This window comes from Lycorma delicatula, chromosome 11 (assembly GCF_047948215.1).
Source record: "Lycorma delicatula isolate Av1 chromosome 11, ASM4794821v1, whole genome shotgun sequence".
Lineage (NCBI taxonomy): Eukaryota > Metazoa > Arthropoda > Insecta > Hemiptera > Fulgoridae > Lycorma > Lycorma delicatula.
In genome coordinates, this window is record NC_134465.1 from 31,362,128 (window position 1) to 31,381,174 (window position 19,047).

General features: G+C 29.9%; 2 protein-coding genes across 2 annotated transcripts in view; one reads left to right on the forward strand and one right to left on the reverse strand.

Annotated features, from left to right (window-relative positions):
• LOC142332364 (uncharacterized) overlaps positions 1–8,185 on the reverse strand; it is an 89,583-nt gene extending 81,398 nt beyond the window's left edge. The window contains exon 1 of the mRNA XM_075378771.1: positions 8,006–8,185. Within this exon, the coding sequence (XP_075234886.1) occupies positions 8,006–8,081 (76 nt within the window). The 5' untranslated portion in view covers positions 8,082–8,185. The remainder of the gene's footprint in view (positions 1–8,005) is intronic.
• LOC142332366 (putative protein FAM10A4) overlaps positions 1–19,047 on the forward strand; it is a 130,953-nt gene that overhangs the window by 95,403 nt on the left and 16,503 nt on the right. The gene's annotated exons all lie outside the window — the stretch shown is intronic.

Genomic DNA, 19,047 nt, shown 5'->3' on the forward strand with positions numbered 1-19,047 from the left:
GATTCTAACTAAAGCGCGCGCGCATACCGTATTTTATTCGCGCCGGTGTGGCAGTACTAGCGGCGACTGTCGGCATTAATTAAATGAATATATTTTCATAACTTAGAAAAAATTTCGCTTGTACAGTCGTCATACTGGCTTAACGCACCAGGTACCGAATCAACCGGGCGATCGAGTCGGAGACCCAGCCAGACCGAGTTACTTTTTTACACTTTAAATATTATTAATTTATTTAATTCGTCCGTTCACTTGTGACGTCACAAGATAGCAATAGTTTATAGAGCATTTTTTGGGGTAGGGGTACGATTTTGCAAAAAAAGATTGGTAAATATTATTTTTTAATCGTAACAAATGCGCCTAAGAAAAATATGACCTTAATTAGGCGAAATCTCGAAATACTGAGGTCGACCTTGATTTACAGCCTCATCCCCTTGACCGTTAAAGTTGAAAATTTAATGGCCTAGTGCCATTAAAGGTCGACCTCAGTATTTCGAGATTTCGCCTAATTAATGTCATATTTTTCTTAGGCGCATTTGTTAACGATTAAAATATAATATTTACAAATATTTACTTCTTTTTTTGAGAAAATCACATAGATACGACTGGAGCTCTTTAAATAATATTTATGTTACTTAATATGATACCAGAAATGGTTATGGGTCTCCTGACGTAAATCACAAATCACTACACAAAAAAAAACTTAAAAATAAAAAAGGCCCATGTCAGGTTTACTAAGAAAATTTATGAATGTTAACTAACAGCCTAATCTAACTACTCTTTTTCATTTCCTCTGGTTAATTTTGATTTTTTTTTTTTTTTTTTTATTAGCTATTTTCCAAGAAATTCATTTATTGAAATCAAAAAGTGGTATAAAAAAAAATGTATGTCTTAAAAATAAAACAGCTGGAAAAGCTTAAGTTACAGACGGTTTGTATACTAAAGGGTGAAAATGTATTAAAATTAGCTTCAATACGGATGACGTAGTGTTGTTACTTTCGTTTGAAAATGGCTTGCCTCGCGTCGCGTCTCTTTATATATAAATTTCTATTATTGAATAATGGATATGTCGTTTTTTTTGTTTTGTTTTTTTTTTTTTTTTTTGCTTGTTGAATTCATAACTTGAGTTCGAAATTTGCGTGTGGAAAAGTGATAATGAAAGTTTTTTAGCGTTTGAAAATGTCATTTCTGACCGGTATTCGAACCCAGGACTACTGGATGAAAGGCTAAATCGCTACCACTTTGCCACGGAGATCGACAAATAGTTCAATTAACTATTCAATAACCTCGTAATGTTCTGTTGTAATTTAATTTTTATATATTTATATATTACTTTTTTTTCTCTAATTTCTTGCTGAATATCGACATTAAGGGGAAAGGACAGTGATCATTTGAAAATGGAGTATCAGGGTTTTTTTTTCAAATCTTTACGTTTTAGGGTCCAAGTAGCTCGTCTAGACCAGTGGTCTCCAAAATGGGGTACGCCAAAGAAGTAATATAAATAAATATATGATTTTTGATTGCGCGCGCAATCACACATACATACACAAATATATATATATGTATTATATTATACTGGGTACAGCTTATAATTATTTTCGTCGTAGGGGTACGCGATCAAAAACGTTTGGAAATCGTTGATCCAGACAAAGAAACATATATATATATAATAAAATAAATCTTATAACTATTTAATTAAAATTACAGTTTTAGCACGTATATAACACTCTGAACCCAAAATTAGAGCCAGCTTTTTTCATTACTTTCGTAGTTACACTTTATTTTCTAATAGTATGGAACAATTCTGTTTAAATTAATTTTTTCTATTTATAAATAAAATTCAGGCCCTTAATGTTGAGTTACAGTGAAAAAACTGTGCAAGAAATTGTATGACTTAACCGGTCAACCGGGAAAGTCTATATTTAGCCAGCTTTTATAATTTTTTTTTTTATGATGTTTATAAATTTGTAATTACCGCAATTATTTTTTTTTTTTTTATAATCTCTTTGGCACAAATGATATACTTAGTTTATCCCCCAAATCTTTTATTAATTTATTTTCATTATTGTGTAAATTTTCTTCAAAAAAAAAAATGAAAACTACATTTTAACCTATCTTAGCTTTACATCTTTGTGAATGAAATGCGTAAAAATAATTCTAAAGATGTAATCTAATCTCGTAACTGCTTAATTGGTCTTATTTTCAACCGGTTTGGACGTTTTTCGATTAACGGTTTTTCAATTATCAATCTTTTTCTAATTGACTACTTTTCAGATTTGATTATTTAAACGTTTATTTTTCAACCGTAAATTTATTCTGGTTAGTCAATTAAGGTTATACGAAGTTCAATTCCAAAAAAGATCAAACTGTTCAATAAAAAAATTTAGGTCGGATTTGATGATCCCATTGATCAAATAACGTTTGTTTACGTGATCAAAATTATCTTTTGTATTTAGAGTATGATTTCTTGAAAAAAATAAATTTTTTAAAATAAATTAAATAAACAAAATTTTTAGTAAAATATTTAGGTTTAATTAGATGACACCCTGGCTGGACAGCTACCTTATAAATTTATATAACTTACTTACTATATTCGTTTTGTGTGTGCCCTGATAACTCAAAAACTACTAAACCGATTTCCCTGAAAATTTCATAATTTATTATTATTTGTCCCGGAAGTACTTACATGTTATTAGTTTCATAATATTTAATAATTTAATCATATAATAACTATCTGAGAAAGTTGATGTTGACATAGACAACGATCGATAAAGAATATCTCGATATATACAATGACGTTAAATTTAGTAAAAGAAGTTTTAAGTTGTTTATTTATACGTTTTTTTTTTTTATGATTTATTTAGTACGGCAGATTGATATATAATATGGCACATCAGATTTTTTTAATTTTATCCAAAATTTAATCCTATCAGTGTTATATTTATAAAACTATTTTTAACCATTTTTCGAAAAATTTTTGTTGAGTCATTGCGAAGTTATTAATCAAAATACAGGCCAACACAGGTACGTACATAATCCGGATATTCTATAATTTTTTGGGTTTTTTTTTTGGAATAGGAAATCTTGAAAACTCGACCTTACAAAATCCCAGTTATCCAAAATCTTGCCCGATCGCTATACTTCCCGTTATAGTTATGTCGAGGCAGCAGCCTTAAAACTATAATCAGGTAAGTAAATAATTCGATAAATTATTTTTCTGTCGGTTTTTTAAGACAAATTTGAACGATTAAATTATATCGCATAGAATAATAGAAGACTAATTGGGATATAAGGTATAATTGGGGACTAATTTGGGTATTGGGGTAACGTAATATCACCCTCGATTCATTTTTTTTTATCGTCTTTACGAAGTGAGTTATTTTGTAATATTTTATCGGTCAACTGTTCGAAATTACATTGTAACGTAATAACAAATTAAATTGTTAATAAAATTAACGTTTTTAAATACTCGATAAAAGATGTATGAGTAGCGTAAACTTTAGGAAGTTCCTTTTCATGGTTGGTGTAGGACTATACTGTTACTATTACTGTACTACTTCCCGATGTAGCAGATATCAATATAGTTATTTTAAAATACTTTTCCTTTCAAATTTAATTTCGTTACCATCGTGATGTATATACGTTACTTTCCTGGCATCGAAGCTCAAGAGCTAAACTGCGAGAAGAAAAGTATGTTAATCGGTCAAAAAAGAGGGGTGTGGGTTTTTTCCATTTATCGACGTTTCATGACCCCAAAAAATCTGATGTTGACACTACTTGACTTCTTTAAGTACATGTATGCATTTTTTGCTGCACCTCATTTAAACTTATTTCTTTTGAAAGTGGAATATGATTCTCCAATCTTTTAATAAAGTGGACAGATACGACGCAATTGCATTGTGGTGGACACCACAATGCATCTTTTTTTTTGTCGGTGTCCGTGTAAGCATTTTATATATTAGTTTATATATTAATTTTGTTTCACATCGTTCAAGTAGTTATTTGGTGTAAGTGATAACGGGTCGGATCCTTAACCATGCACACATCGGTTCGAATCCCACTTCATATACATGTATATATATATATATATATTATTTAAATATATTGATTTATTAATTATTATTAACCTCTGTAAAAATTTTTGAATTAAAATGAAAAGTACATAAAATTTTATTTCACTAATAACTTCTGATTTTTCTTATTTTTTTATTATTTATTGTAAAACTTTTTTTACAGTCAGAGTTTAATAATTAATTATTAATAAATATTTAAATTAAAAAAAAAGGAGATGAAGTCGGATTTGAACCGATGTGCCTTCTTCTTGTAAGACGTATTACTACAGTTAAGAAAAAGTCCAAAGACCAATTTTTTTTGGATTTTGGGCTTTTTGGATACTTTTAGTCAAATTGATTGCAATCAAAAGGGGAGGTGCACAACTAGATGTTACAACAGTCGTAAATCAAAAATTTCAACTTTCTACGGCTAATCGTTTTTGAGTTATGCGAGATAAGTCACACCGAAACTAGTCAAAATGGATATTTCCGTTGAAATTTGAAAACGGAAATTTTCCGACATCACAATATTTTCTTTTACAAAAATTTGGGGGTAATGATCGTACGTACATGTATATAAGTGTGTTGGGATGTTTGAAGCTTAATAATATTTGACTGGATAAACCGATTTTAATAAAATTTTGTAGAGATTCGTATTTATTAGGCAATTTGTAGTTAAAATTTTGGCTGTTAATATTTCCAGAAGTATAAATAAATTTTTTGGGTGAATTTTCTCAAAATTTTGACAACATAACCTCACTTTATATTAAGCTCAGTACATGCGAATCTTACCTATTTAAAAAAAAAATTCTAGAAATTCCTCCTTCCCGAAAAACTATATTTTTATTTATCCCATTTTTACTTTATTTTCCTTGGCATAGTAGTAGTGCAAGTAGCCTAAAAACAATTATTCGGGCGCAATATTGGAAGTGGAGAACCGATCAAAGTTTAAAAATATAATTTTTAAATTTTTTTGGTTATTTAAACTTTTAATAATATTATTACAATAAAATTTCATCATTATTCATTCCCCCACCCCAAAAAAAAATAAATTTTAGATAACTTTTTATTGGTTTACATTCTTCAGTGATTTTTTTTCCAGTTTCTTCCATTTGATTAGTAAGAGTAAACGTAAAAAAAGTTTTTTTTGGTGGAGAGGAGCAGAAAAAAATGTTAAAACCCGTTTTTTTTTTAAACTGTTTTTGGCTTATTTAAACAATTTACAATAAAACTTTATCATAAATTACCTCAACCCCAAAAAATAAATCTAAGGTAACTTTTTTCCTGTATCCACTATATAAGAATAAATAAAGAATGCCAGGAAAGTATTATAAAACTTTGTTCTCAGATTTTTTGTAATAATTTTTACGGCCATTCTAAAAGTGGCCGTCTCAAAAAAAATTCCAAATTTTTTAAGGATAATGATTAAAATTAATTATTATTAAATAGTTAATGGGGAATATCTTTGAACTTATTTTATTTTACCAGAGTACGTTTCCTGTAAGCGTAGTCTGTTAGGTTAAAAGTCTGTCAGAGAATTAGGTACTATTTAAAAATAAATGAAAAACTGAATAGATAAATAGAAAATTGGTTAAAAAGTAAAAAAAAAAGTTGGTTTTTTATAAAACCATTTTTATACAAGATTAAACTAAAGAGTATCTAATGTAAATTAATTGAATTAATAGTGTTTTTGATTGAACGAACTTAATAATAGAAAGAAAAATTGAATTGGTTTTAATTTACGAAACGTAAAATATTTATAATACAAAACTTCAAAAAAGAAGAATAAAAATTTTTGTAAATGGAAAGTAATATGTTTATTACTGTATGATAGATAACTTAGGTATATCTATATAACCTTCAATTATAAAGGTAAAACGGTGGTTCGCTGTGTTTATTTTTAAATTGTTTTAATTCAGCCCTTGAATCTATTTTTACCTTCTTTTCTTTTTCTTTTTCTTTTTTTATTTGGGACAGGCTTATGACCTACAGGTATGCGAGGTAGGCTGATAATGGTTATTGTACGGTATTTTGTTAAGAGTTGATTTATTTGGTCGGGTTATATTGAAATACGATGAAAGGATTTTTAGATCTTCTTTGAACGTTGATCGTATCATAATTTATGTGTGTTTAATAATATATTTATATTATTAATATAAAATACAGTGTAGTTAATTAAACCCTAATTATCAACATGATTGGTGGTAATACAGAATTAAATTATTATAATATATTAATCGAAATTAAAGTAACATAATACATAGTTTGATTACTGATCGTTAAATTTACATTTTGATCCATCGATGTATTTTAAATTAACATTATTTTTTTTATTTTTAGGAAAATGATCTGTCTCTTAAAAATCCCAAAATTCATAAAAATAAGTGAAAAGGAAATGGATTTAATAGAAAAAATCTCATTATGAAATATTATTTTAAAAAATCAGTATGTAGTTGGGTTTTGGTTAACGGCACTTTCTTTTATTCTCGGTTTACTTTTTTGACGAAAGTAAAAAATTTCTGTACTTTAATTTAAGGATTATATTTTATGAAGAAGTTAGTAAAAGTTCAGTAAAGTAATAATTTTTAATTATTGTTTTAGAATTATAAAACTATCTATTTCTGCTTTCTCTTCTTATTAGAAAAAACAAAAAATGTATTGCTATTGGAATAAACAAAAATACCTCCGGCTGGATTTTTTTATTTTATCGTCCTTGTGAGATACCCTAAGTTCAAAAATATTAATTTTATAAAATTTTGTAAATTTATTTTATATCAAAATTATTTTAACTTAAATTCATGAAATTTTATATCATAGTTATACATTCGAGAGATTGATTCCATTTATTTACTTTTTTGTGAATGCTGTCAAAAATAGATTCTTTGACGTATTTTAAAATACATTTTATAATATTAAAAATTAAAGTTTCACTAACTTTTTTCTAGTTAAAAAAATATGTTGACGTCATATACAACTTTCTTTACGGGGAAAAGTTTTACGTAAATCCCAGATATGTTTGGCAATATCTCTTCTGTTTTTTTTTTTTTTTTTTTATGTAGGGATAATTTGAGTAAAAAAATATATATTATATATATGTATTATTATTTAGGTTTACAATTTATCATATAAAAACCGGTATTCGAACCTAAAACTTTCTAGATTGTAGAATGAGAACTTATTTAACAATCTATCTTAGATGTTCTGTTTTTTTTTTAGGTATATAATTTATCATTTAAAAACAGATTCGAACCTAGATCTTTCTAGATTACAAAGTTATTTAACGATCTACCATGGAGTTTTAATTTTTATATTTAGTTTTTCCTTAAAGTTTTCATTTTACACTTGAATTATATTTAGTATAAGTAATTTTTTTAAAACTTGATCGTTGAGATATGTTAAATTACAGGATTAAATTTTCAAATTATTATAATTACATAATATTAATTATTAAAAATAAAACGTACTTTACATAAACACAGAAATTCTTGGCACATATTTATTTATAAATTCTCAACTTATTAAAAAAAGAAATCAAGAAACGTCTAGAATATACTAGTGTACTTAAATTCTTTTAGGTTATAGGGAAAAAATTATAGAATTTTTTTTTATTTACTTGAACCGATTTCTTAAATAATTATAATTAATTAGTTACATTTTTTAATTTAAAAATTCATAAAAAAAGTTATATACTTTAAGGTATTTTTTATACGAAATATTTTTTTTAATTTTTTTTTTCTTCGTCTATTGGTCGAATAAAAGTAGCTAAATTTATTTGATATTCTTTATAGGATACTAGGTTAGTATATTCAACGACACATCTAATAAGTAAAATAAAACATTAAGGCTACGGACATATATAGGAGGTTATGTATTGATTTCATTTATATATTTTTAATTGATTATTGATATATAATAATAATAATACTTATATCATTATTATTTTTTTTATAATTTACCTTTTGTAGTTGATATTAGGAGAGCGAAGTTCGTAATTAGTAGAAGCAGTAGACGATATGTCGGGGTGGGAGACATTTTACAGTTCTCCACACTCTCCTTGTTCGCGGTGTTCCGACTCGATTTCGCGCCGCGCCGCCGCGCACCTCCGTACCGCGTGTCGCGCCACTGTTCCTGCGTTACCCGTAGATTCTGTTTTCACCCACCTCCATACTCTGTCGTTCTATCTTTTACTATTTCCCCTTGATCAACCCCCTCTTCTGTTATTTCAGTTTCTCTCCCTGATTTCTTTCTGTCAACTATCTCTTATTTTTATTTAATTCTATTTTATTATTTCTTTTACTTGGCCGTCTTTTTATTTTATTTATTTTTTTTATTTTTTTTTTTGTTTAAGTATGAACGTTGTTGGTTTCGTCATTTTAGTTTATTGAAACACCTGTTGACTTAATTTTTAAGTTATGCCAATGTATAGTTTTATAGGTTATACTTATACATTACGCGAAACGTGTATATATAATCATTTATTTATTTTTTTTTGTTATGAATTTATAAGTTGCGATCAATTTGGCTTTCCTGGAAAATATTTTAAAGAAGGAAGAATGATAAAATCTGTTTATTTTCATTTCATGTTTTCATGCATGTCGTTGTATTGTGTGTATATTGTTTACGTTAATGTTATTTTGTTTTATTTTTATGTTTTACTTTCCCGGGAAACATAGCTAGAATAATTATATTAAAGGGGAAAGTATGTTGATTATATAAAAAAATCGGACATCGGATAGTTTCAAAATATTTACGTTTTAGGATCCAACTAGTTAAATTAGCCAAAAAAAGTCTGATGTGGACATCACGTGACTTCCTTGTACACCTATTAAATTACATATACACATTTTTTTTTTTTTTTTAATGAAAATTGCATAAAAGTTTATTTCATAACTTCTGATATGTTTTTATTGTTATGATTGCATTATTATTTATCTTTTTTTTCAATCAGAAGTTAATAACTATTAATAAATCGAAATATTTCAATTAAAAAAAAGGAGATTAAGTCTGATTCGAACCGATGTTCCTTCCCCTTGTAAGATCCAAATATTTCATTAATTAAAATTTTATTTGGCTATAACTCTAGAACCAATGAAAATAAGTACCACTTATGGTATATTGCTGAAAAGCTCTCAGTGAGGTCCTATTACTGCAGTTAAGAAAAAGTAAAGATTCGAAATTGTTTTGTATTTTGGGCTTTTTTGGACACTTTTAGGTCAGTCGATTGAAATCAAAAGGAAAGGTGCACAACTAGATGTTACAACAGTCTTAAATTAAAAATTTCAACCTAAGGCTAATCGTTTTTTAGTTATGCAAGATACGTACGTACATACAGATGTCACGCCGAAACTAGTCAAAATGGATTCAGGGATGGTAAAAATAGATATCCGTTGAAATCTAAAAACCGAAATTTTTTGTGATCACAATACTTCCTTTACTTCGTACAAGGAAGTAAAAAACATATATGTGTATGTGTGTTTCGCTGCTTCTGTTCTTATATCTCAGGATTGACCGAACCGATTTTCTTCAAATTGATCAAATTAATCATATTAATCGTATTTTTTCTTCAAAATCCTTAAGAGAGTATAGAAATATCGTGGAAAAACTTAATTTTGATTTTCTTCAGAGGCTTTTTAGAGAAAACTTTGTAAAAGCAAATTTGTTATCTGCAGTGCATATATAAATAATCTAAAAAAAATTTTTTTCAAGAGAATCAACCCCCAACTTTTAAAATTTAAATATATCTTTTTTGTTCTTTTTTCCTATCACTCTTCGATCAAAAAACATTTTCAGAATTTTTTTGAAAGGTTTACTTCGATTTATAGAGATCTATCGAGAAATTCTACAATTTTTTTTAAATTAAAGACTTCGGACTTAAAATTCAAAGAAGATTTTTGAAATTCTTTTTTTTCTTATTTTAATCTTTATTAGGGGGAGAATATATTTATTAAGGGGAGAATATACAAAAAATAGGATGGCAGTATTGAGGAAGAAAGAAAATTTGGCGGTATTAAGAGATGATGTCTCCGACTTGATAAAAAATAAGTACACTATACACTATCTCAGTGAGAACGAAGAGTAGAGGTGCCTGACTGATGTCCTGGTGGCCTTTAGGAGGATTATTAAGGAAGGCAAGCGAATTACCTTTGTTATCCCGGCTGGTCGATTGGGGGATACCATCAGGAAACTATTTAATTACCTCTATGAAGGTATGGAAGATGAGGCCAGTGTATATCCTCCATCCGTTGCGCAGGTTAGTCACGAGACAAAGAAACAAGACGTGCTTGAAAAATCCCCACCTGTGTAGGACAGTGGCACAATAATAATCAAGTCAGCAGGGAAATCGTTTGTGGACCTAGTTAAAACAGTGAAATAAACTGTCTCCATGGACTTTGCTTAGGGAAAACGAAACCTAGTAAACAGTTCCGACAGAAGATTTTCTGTTCCCCAGTTACATTATATTGCAGTATCTTTGTTTGATTTGAAGACGGTTCTTTAAGTATTAATGAACAATTTAAGAACACCCGTGATTCAATAAATATATGGTATTGTCATTGAAATCAGTCTGTGTAATATATTATTACTCGTCAAAGTGTAGAAAGCTCAGTTGACAAAAGGTAGTAATGTATTTCTGAATTGGCGACTGAATTTGTTACTACCTACGACTTCCTTTCACGGCATATTATCCCCACCATTTTACTATTAGCCGTGCGTACATCACTTTGGTCAACCCAGGTAGAACTACTGCGCTTATGTGTGTGTGTAGAATATCTATAAAGAAATCGTATATATATACTAGCCGGCCAACATGGACTCCCGGGGCTCAGGTCAGCCCAGGCGAATCCCGGAGCCAACTCGGGGCCTCCTCCCGAGGCTAAAAGCCCTATCCTATGGCCGCAGAGCTCGCTTCGCTCGCCATTCCCAGTTTTCCAGGGACGACCGGCGCCCTGGACACCCGCAGAGCTTGCTTCGGTCGCTCTCCCATCTGCCCAGAGGGCTCCATTCTGTGGACCCCTGGACTGTACGTTATCCTCATGGTTGTCAGAATAATAGATAAATAATAATTATACTATTCAGGCTTTACAGAAACCTGAAAAAGAATCGAAATCGCAAAAGATAATAGTAATAATAGTAAATATGGTAACTGAAGTACGTATACTTCTGACGGCGAAAAATTCATAACTTATTTTTTGGCATGGTGGCAGAAATATAGTAATAATATAGTAAAAGGATTAATCTATATTTTCCTTAATGAATATTTTTAATTCACAACTTCACCCTTCTTGGAGACGAAAAAATAATGAATATTTTTATTATCTTAACTTTCTAGGGAGCTAGGGCCTCGGTCAAAGGCTTAAAACCTTCCCAGGAATAACACGAATTCATCCTGCAAATCTGAAAGTAATCGGTCGGTTGGTTTTAACGTGATGCTATAACAAATAAACAGACAAACTTTTATATATACACACACACACACACACATCCGAATAACCGTGATTTGTTAGATCGAGAGTGAACCTAATGCATGCAAAAGTTAGCTTTCTACTTACTTACAAATACCCCGTTTGAATTTACAAAATCGTACGACTGTTTGCAGAGATATTATAAGAGCACCCCATTGCAACTCCCAAAACAGCGCCCCAGCGGAACCCCGTTTGTTAGTTGATGATTTGTCTAGTTTCCCACGAGGTGCTCGCACACCTCAACACTCTAGTAGCCTCATATGCAGTACCACGGGAAGTCCATTATTGTTAATAAAGAATTTTTTTTTTTAATTTACTTAATATTTTATTTAATATAAATTTAATTATATTACATTTGTAATATTATTTATTTGATTGATTCTAATCATTCCGTCCAAACCCAGCTCGCTCACTGATAGAGACTTACAGTTCATAATTCATTAAAGTTTCTGCTTCAACCGGTAAAGCTCCGCTACTACGTATATGTATGTTTTTTCAAGATGAATGTATGCAAAAATCTTCTCAGTTATGTCAAGATACACGGGTAAAAATTTGGTTGCGATTGATCGAGTAGTTCTTTGTTTATCCCGAACAAAAACCCTCTTCCTCTTTATATAATAATATAGATAATATATATATTTTACAAGTATTCGAGGTCTAATGATGACCTATCAAAAATAGACAAATTATTTTCATTATTAAAATCGATTAGGCTAACATTTTTAAAAAATATCGATACTTCCTTTTAATGTTATTAAAACTGTACCTTTTAATGTTAGATAACTGTAGTATAACGTTAGTTATTAGTCGATTTTTATAATCTTTGTTATTAGATATGTTTTGAAATTTTTATCTAAGAATTATAAACATTAACTATCCCGCTATGAGTTAAAATTGTGTATAATCCATTTTTTTTACTACGGAAAGATGTTAGATTAATTTATTGTTTTACATCATCTACCCGTATGTTTACTATGATTGCCGCGCGTTTTAAACAACAAAAGTTACTGTCTCTGAGAGTAATGATGTTCACAATACATCATACTCTCTTTAGTTAAGTTGTCTCTTGTTAGTCTGAATATCACCTGTATTTCAATGGACTTGGCTTACTAATATTCACTAATAAGTTTGATTTAATGAAAAAAACGGGAAACTATTTCCCCTTAGTCTAGTAAACCTGGAATTGGGTGTTTGTTATTCTTGATATATCATCCTCGTGAGTGATTGTGTCCTCGTAATGTCTGTATCCATTACGTTTATGTCACTTGGCATAAATAAATATACTCGAGTAGAATTTTAATCTTCTGTAACACGAAATTAGTTTTTTTTTATGACATTGGATTGTCTTTTTGGTCCGGATAGCGATTAGAAGACTGACCTTTTACATTTCGACACAAATTTTCTATTTTCCCAACTTATCCGTGTTTATATCCTCCGTGGAGACTCGACCAGATGAATTTTAATTATGACCTCACCATATATAATAAAATATCAATTCGGCAAATGTTTTACCAATTTCTATCGAAGACAAACCCAGACACAGTAGTATACACAGATGGATCGAAACAAAATGATACCGTTGGTTACGCTTTTGTTGTAAGTAACAGAACGTATATGTTCGGTTTACCTGATATTATAAGTGTTTACAATGCTGAAATGTGACCGTAAATAAAACTTTGAATAGCAGTATCCCAACATACCGTCACATTCTCATTTTTAGCGATTCGTGTAGTGCACTCCAAGCTTTAAAGATTTGTATTCTAAATATCCTTTCGTCACCGAAATTAATAATGCAATCGCCGAGTTGAACCGACGCAACACACAAGCGAGTTTCTCTGCTGGATCCCTAGCCATATGGGAATCCCGTGAACGTGCGGATTCCGCTACTAAAGACGCATGTAGACGACCGTCTTTTATTACTCGTTTTACTACTACCGATTTTATTAATTCGAGGACGGTGGCAAGGTGACAGGATTATTCCAGTAGATAATAAACTCCGACACATCAAAGGTACTTTGCTGCCGTGGAATTCTTCAACCCGGAGGAGTTTTTTCGTTTACGAATAGGGCATATTAATCTTACATTTGAACACCTAATGAGTCAGACCTATATACCATCGTTATGTTCTGTTCGCTGCAACTGACGTCTGACAATACATCACATACTTATGGACTGTTTGTGTGTTATGCGACATTGCGTCGTAAATTTAAATTAGGAACTAACATCCAAGCTATTTTAGGAAACAGTACGATGATGCTATCGAATATCTTGTTGTTCCTTAAGGCCGTACATCTGTATTCGACTGTTTAAATATGCTTTATTTTGTAATATTGTATTACGTTTGTTCCGGGCGATGATAACGCAAAAGCATTTTTCGCCCTCCCACAAAAAGAAAATAAATAAAAAAACGAGTTTAGGATAGATCTTTCTTGCTGTTAATACAATCTTTTTTCTTTATTCTTCGTAATTTTTCCTCTATTTTTGGTTGTGTGGATGATCAATCCCTGGTAGGTCCACGCTAAGATTATTTTACAGTGGTTAAATAATAAATCTAATGGCTGAAGTGACTGGATTTTGCTTGGTTCCCACAGACAGGAAAAGTTAGGAATTTTTAGAAAAAATCGGGGAAAAAATTTCAGAGAATTGCATTTTTAGAAGTGAAATTTCTATTAATAAATCTTCTCTTGTGGAAAATTTACACGAAGAGACAGTAATTTATCAACGAAAAGTCTTTGTGCAATTGTAGATGCTGGGGGCAAGGAGAATGTTTTCATTATCAAAAAAAATGTTCACTACAGTGAGAAGCTGTAGAAGACGATATGAAGAATTTCTTATAGAAAAAAAGAAAAGGGTTCTCTCAAAAACAAAATAGAGCCCTGAAAATGAAAATATAAGCAGGAATTTAAAAAACTGGAGGTAGAAGGGAAAAAATTGAGAGCCACAATCTTGCCAGAAGAAGAGCAGGTAGCCGTCAAAATTAAACTTTTAGAAAAGGGCAAAGCATTAGGAACCTGAAGATATTGAAGAAAAGTTGCCCTTTGTTTTATACATACATAATAATACGCATGTAATGAGATCTCTTTTATTTTTTTTTGTATAGGTTAGAATAATAATGACAAAATATTTTTCAAATAAATGTTAATAATTTGTTTGTTTTCTATGCAAAATAAGACATTCTGTTTTATTTTCTTATCTGTATTACTTTTAGTCAGAGTGACTGTAGTTCCCTTTAAGTGGTGATCATACGACCCACCGGGTTGGTCTAGTGGTGAACACGTCTTCCCAAATCAGCTGATTTGGAAGTCGAGAGTTCCAGCGTTCAAGTCCTAGTAAAGGCAGTTACTTTTATACGGATTTGAATACTAGATCGTGGAAACTGTTGTTCTTCGGTGGTTGGGTTTCAATTAACCATACATCTCAGGAATGGTCGACCTGATACTGTAGAAGACTTCACTTCATTTACACTCGTACATATCATCCTCTGAAGTATTAGTCTCCGGAGACTAAAAAGGAAAAAAAAGAAGTAGTGATCATACGTAATTTGTTAAATTGAAATCTTTGTTTCTTAGCACTTTTATGAAAACCAAGTTTAAATATTCTTTTTTTTGTATACTTTGAACAATAATGTAGGTTAGCTACATTATTAAATAATGTAGTCTAAGGTGCGAGCCAATTATTTTTAAAAATTACTTTAATTAGTTTATTTTTTTAATTAGTTTTTATTTCTTATCTGTGTTACTTTTAATTACGACGATGTTCATTTTTATGTAAGAAATTTATTAAATATTGCTGCTGTTTTTACTTCCTTGTACGAATTAAAAGAAGTATTGTGATCCCGAAAAATTTATGTTTTCAGGTTTCAACTGAAATATCCATTTTGACTATCTCTGAATCCATTTTGACTAGTTTCGGCGTGAAATTTGTACGTCCGTACGTATGTATTTTGCATAACTCAAAAACGATTAGCCGTAGAATGTTGAAATTTTGGATTTAGGACTGTTGTAACATCTAGTTGTACATCTCCCCTTTTGATTGCAATCGACTAAACCAAAGGTGTCTAAAAAAGCCCAAAAATCAAAAAATTTGGATTTTGGACATTTTCTTAGTTGTAGTAGTAAGCCCTCATTGAGAGATTTTCAACGATTTAAGTGTTAGGTGGTATTTATTTTCATTGGGTTCCAGAGTAATAGCCAAATAAAGTTTTAGTTAATGAAATATTTGAATGTTACAAGCGGGAAGGTACATTGGTTCGATTCCGACTTTTTTGTTTTTAATTTAAATATATTGATTTATTAATAATTATTAACCTCTGATTGTAAAAAAATATTTACAATAAATAATAATTCAATAATAGCAATAAAAAAAGTATATATATGAATAAAGATCAGTTATTAGTGAAATAAAATTTTACGTACTTTTAAAAACGTGTATATGTAATTTAATAGGCGTACAAGGAAATCATGTGGTATCCACATCAGATTTGGTGAAACATCTGATTATTTAATATTAATTGAAAATTATAATTTAGAATCGTATTATTTTTATTTATGCATTTGTTTTAGTCTACTTGATAATAAATATCGCTATAAAATTTAATAACCTTCCCCTGTTTCGTTTTTGTTTTCATTTTGTTGATGGTTACATCATAATAATTTAAAAAACATAGTATTAGATACATATAAGACTTACATTTATTTAAAGAGTAATAAAGGGATTTTTACTCTAACCTAATATTTCAGGTAAGATTATTGAATTAATAATTTTATAAATATTTGATGTTAATAAAAACTAATATTTTAGCAATTGTGCAACTGTCTTCTTTTATTAAAGAATTGGAGAATTGTATCTCACTTTCAAATGAAATAAGTTTAAGTGAAGTGCAGCAAAAATGTGTATATGTAATTTAATAAGCGTACAAGTAAGTCATGTACTATATACATCAGATTTTTTCACTTTGCAGTGTAATATACTGAAACATTTTATCACAAAAAATAGTCAAATTTTAATTGTATATTGTAAAAAAAATAATTAAAAAATAAATTTTAAAAATGAATATAATAATAAATAATAAAAAAAGGGCGTGAGTTGGGAAGCTATGGGGACGGTGGAGATTGCAAAAAAAAATGTATTTATTTTTCAGAGTAAAGTGCAATAGCATAACATTATGGGAGTCAGGAAAAACGAATATTAAAATTCGGTGAACCCTGGATTTGTGTTAAATTTATACCGTGTTTTTCGAGTCTAAAATCAATCGATCCATCGACAGAAAACTCTTTAAATTGTACTTTAATTATTAATTATTGTCTGTAATAAAAAAAAAAATAATAAAATTTGTAAAACTTTCATTGTAACCTACATTTGTACTTGAGATGTATCCATTTTTAATAAATGATGATTCATAAACGTAGAGGGTTGACCGATATAAGTTACGCGTTATTCTCAATATATTTTTTTATTTTCTAATATTATTATTATTAGTTAAGATTTATGCTTAGCAGATGTAATAAGTTTTATAGCAGTATGACAACTGTTTGTTTGGTATTGTTGTCTTCCTCTTAAAAGTTTTAAAGTTATTTTACGATGGCTCAGTTGATGACGTTTACAGAGCAGACAACTTTTTTTTCAATGACTAATATTGCAGCACCAGTTAAGATTTAAAATAAAAAAAAAAGAAGAAGAAAAACACGCCTTCTCGTTGACGAGGGCGCTACCTGTTACACTTTAAAACGGTATACTGTACGCGGTGTATGTACGTATACCCCCACAGTCTTCAAAACGGTCGGTCCCAGGCAAGTTAGATGCGCGTCTGTATAACGTGTGTAGTTTACTGCTAGACGCCGGCGTGTACAGAGTACACCACGCTTCTCTTTCGTTGGTCCGTATATTTAGATATGCTACAAGTAAGCCGAGCGCCCTTATAAGGTCGCCGGACCCCGGAATTCCCCCTCCTCCTTAACTTTTTATCTTTATCCCTCTGTTTTACTTTATCCCCACTTTTTTCTTTATATACTTTTACTATCCGTCTCTATCGTGGTTTTCTATTTTTTCCTTCTCTTTCTCTTTAAACCGACTTTCTTTACATAATTTAAATATGCATCGGTAAAAATAATTACTATCATCGTTGGATGTTCATTTATAGTTGAAATCGTTTTAAGTTTATACTTGCTACTAAACGTCATCCAATTCATATTATAGTAGTTATTCGCATAATTATTTATTTAATTTTTTTCACTCATGTGGATGCGCGTGCACAAACACATTGTCAATATATTGATAATGTACCTAATCAAAAAGGTTGAAATTTTTTTTTAGACATGACCAATAAAAATTTCCATTTTGTATTCCTATGAACTTTTTCTTTCTTTTTCCTGTTTAGCCTCCGGTAACTACCGTTTAGATAATACTTCAGAGGATGTATGAGTGCGGATGAAGTGTAGTCTTGTACATTCTCAGTTCGACCATACCTGAGATGTGTGGTTAATTGAAACCCAACCACCAAAGAACACCGGTATCCACGATCTAGTATTCAAGTCCGTGTAAAAATAGCTGGCTTTACTAGGACTTGAACGCTGGAACTCTCGACTTCCAAATCAGCTGATTTGGGAAGATGCGTTCACCACTAGACCAACCCGGTGGGCTTGTATTCCTATGAACTAATTTCATTCAACCTTACGTGCTGAATTAATCTTTTAAAATATATTTTTAAGAAGTCGGTAATGAATTTCATAACTTTCCCAGTAATGCCAGTCACGTAAGAAAAGGGTGATAATTTTTGGCTATTATTTTAAGCTCTATCATAAGATTTCTACATTTTAAATGCAATGGGTAACTTACAGGATGGGTTTAAATTAAAGAAATTTTTTTTTTATATAAAAAAATGTTTTTAGTTACTGCAGACAGTTGAAATAGGATGAGTAAAAACTTTTAGTGGTTTGAAGGCCTATTGATATAAAAAATATAGATACAAAAACTTCAATTAACTTCTATTCTGAAGCAAGATGTAGGTAAAAAAAAGAAAATTATATAGTCATTTTTTGGGGAGGGGGTGAAATCAATTTTTTTGGTAATTTATGATCTTGATAAAGATAAACTTCAATTTTTGTTAGAAAAAAGTTTTGCTGAAGTGGTCACTGTACAGATTTGAAATTTTATTTCGGCCAAAATATCTCCACCCCTTTTCCCAATTTTTGCCAAATTTTATTTCATTCTTTCGCCCTGAAGGGAGTATCTGTTTACAAAGTTTGAAGAAAATTGTTCAACGGCGTCCAGAGTTTTAAGACCAAAGACACGTCAACATACATAAGTATATGTCTCACAAAAATACATTTTTGAACTAGGGAGCATTAGAATAAAATTTTTTGTTAATTTTTTAAAAAAATGTTTCCATAAGCCATAAACCTTAAGAAGACCTATTTTTTTAGATTTTTGTGACTGACTTTCCTATAGATGTAAATTATAACTAGCTATTGCTGGGAAAGAAATATTTTTTTATTAATTTTATTATTATCTTGCAAAATGGAAGTTTATTAAAAATTTTT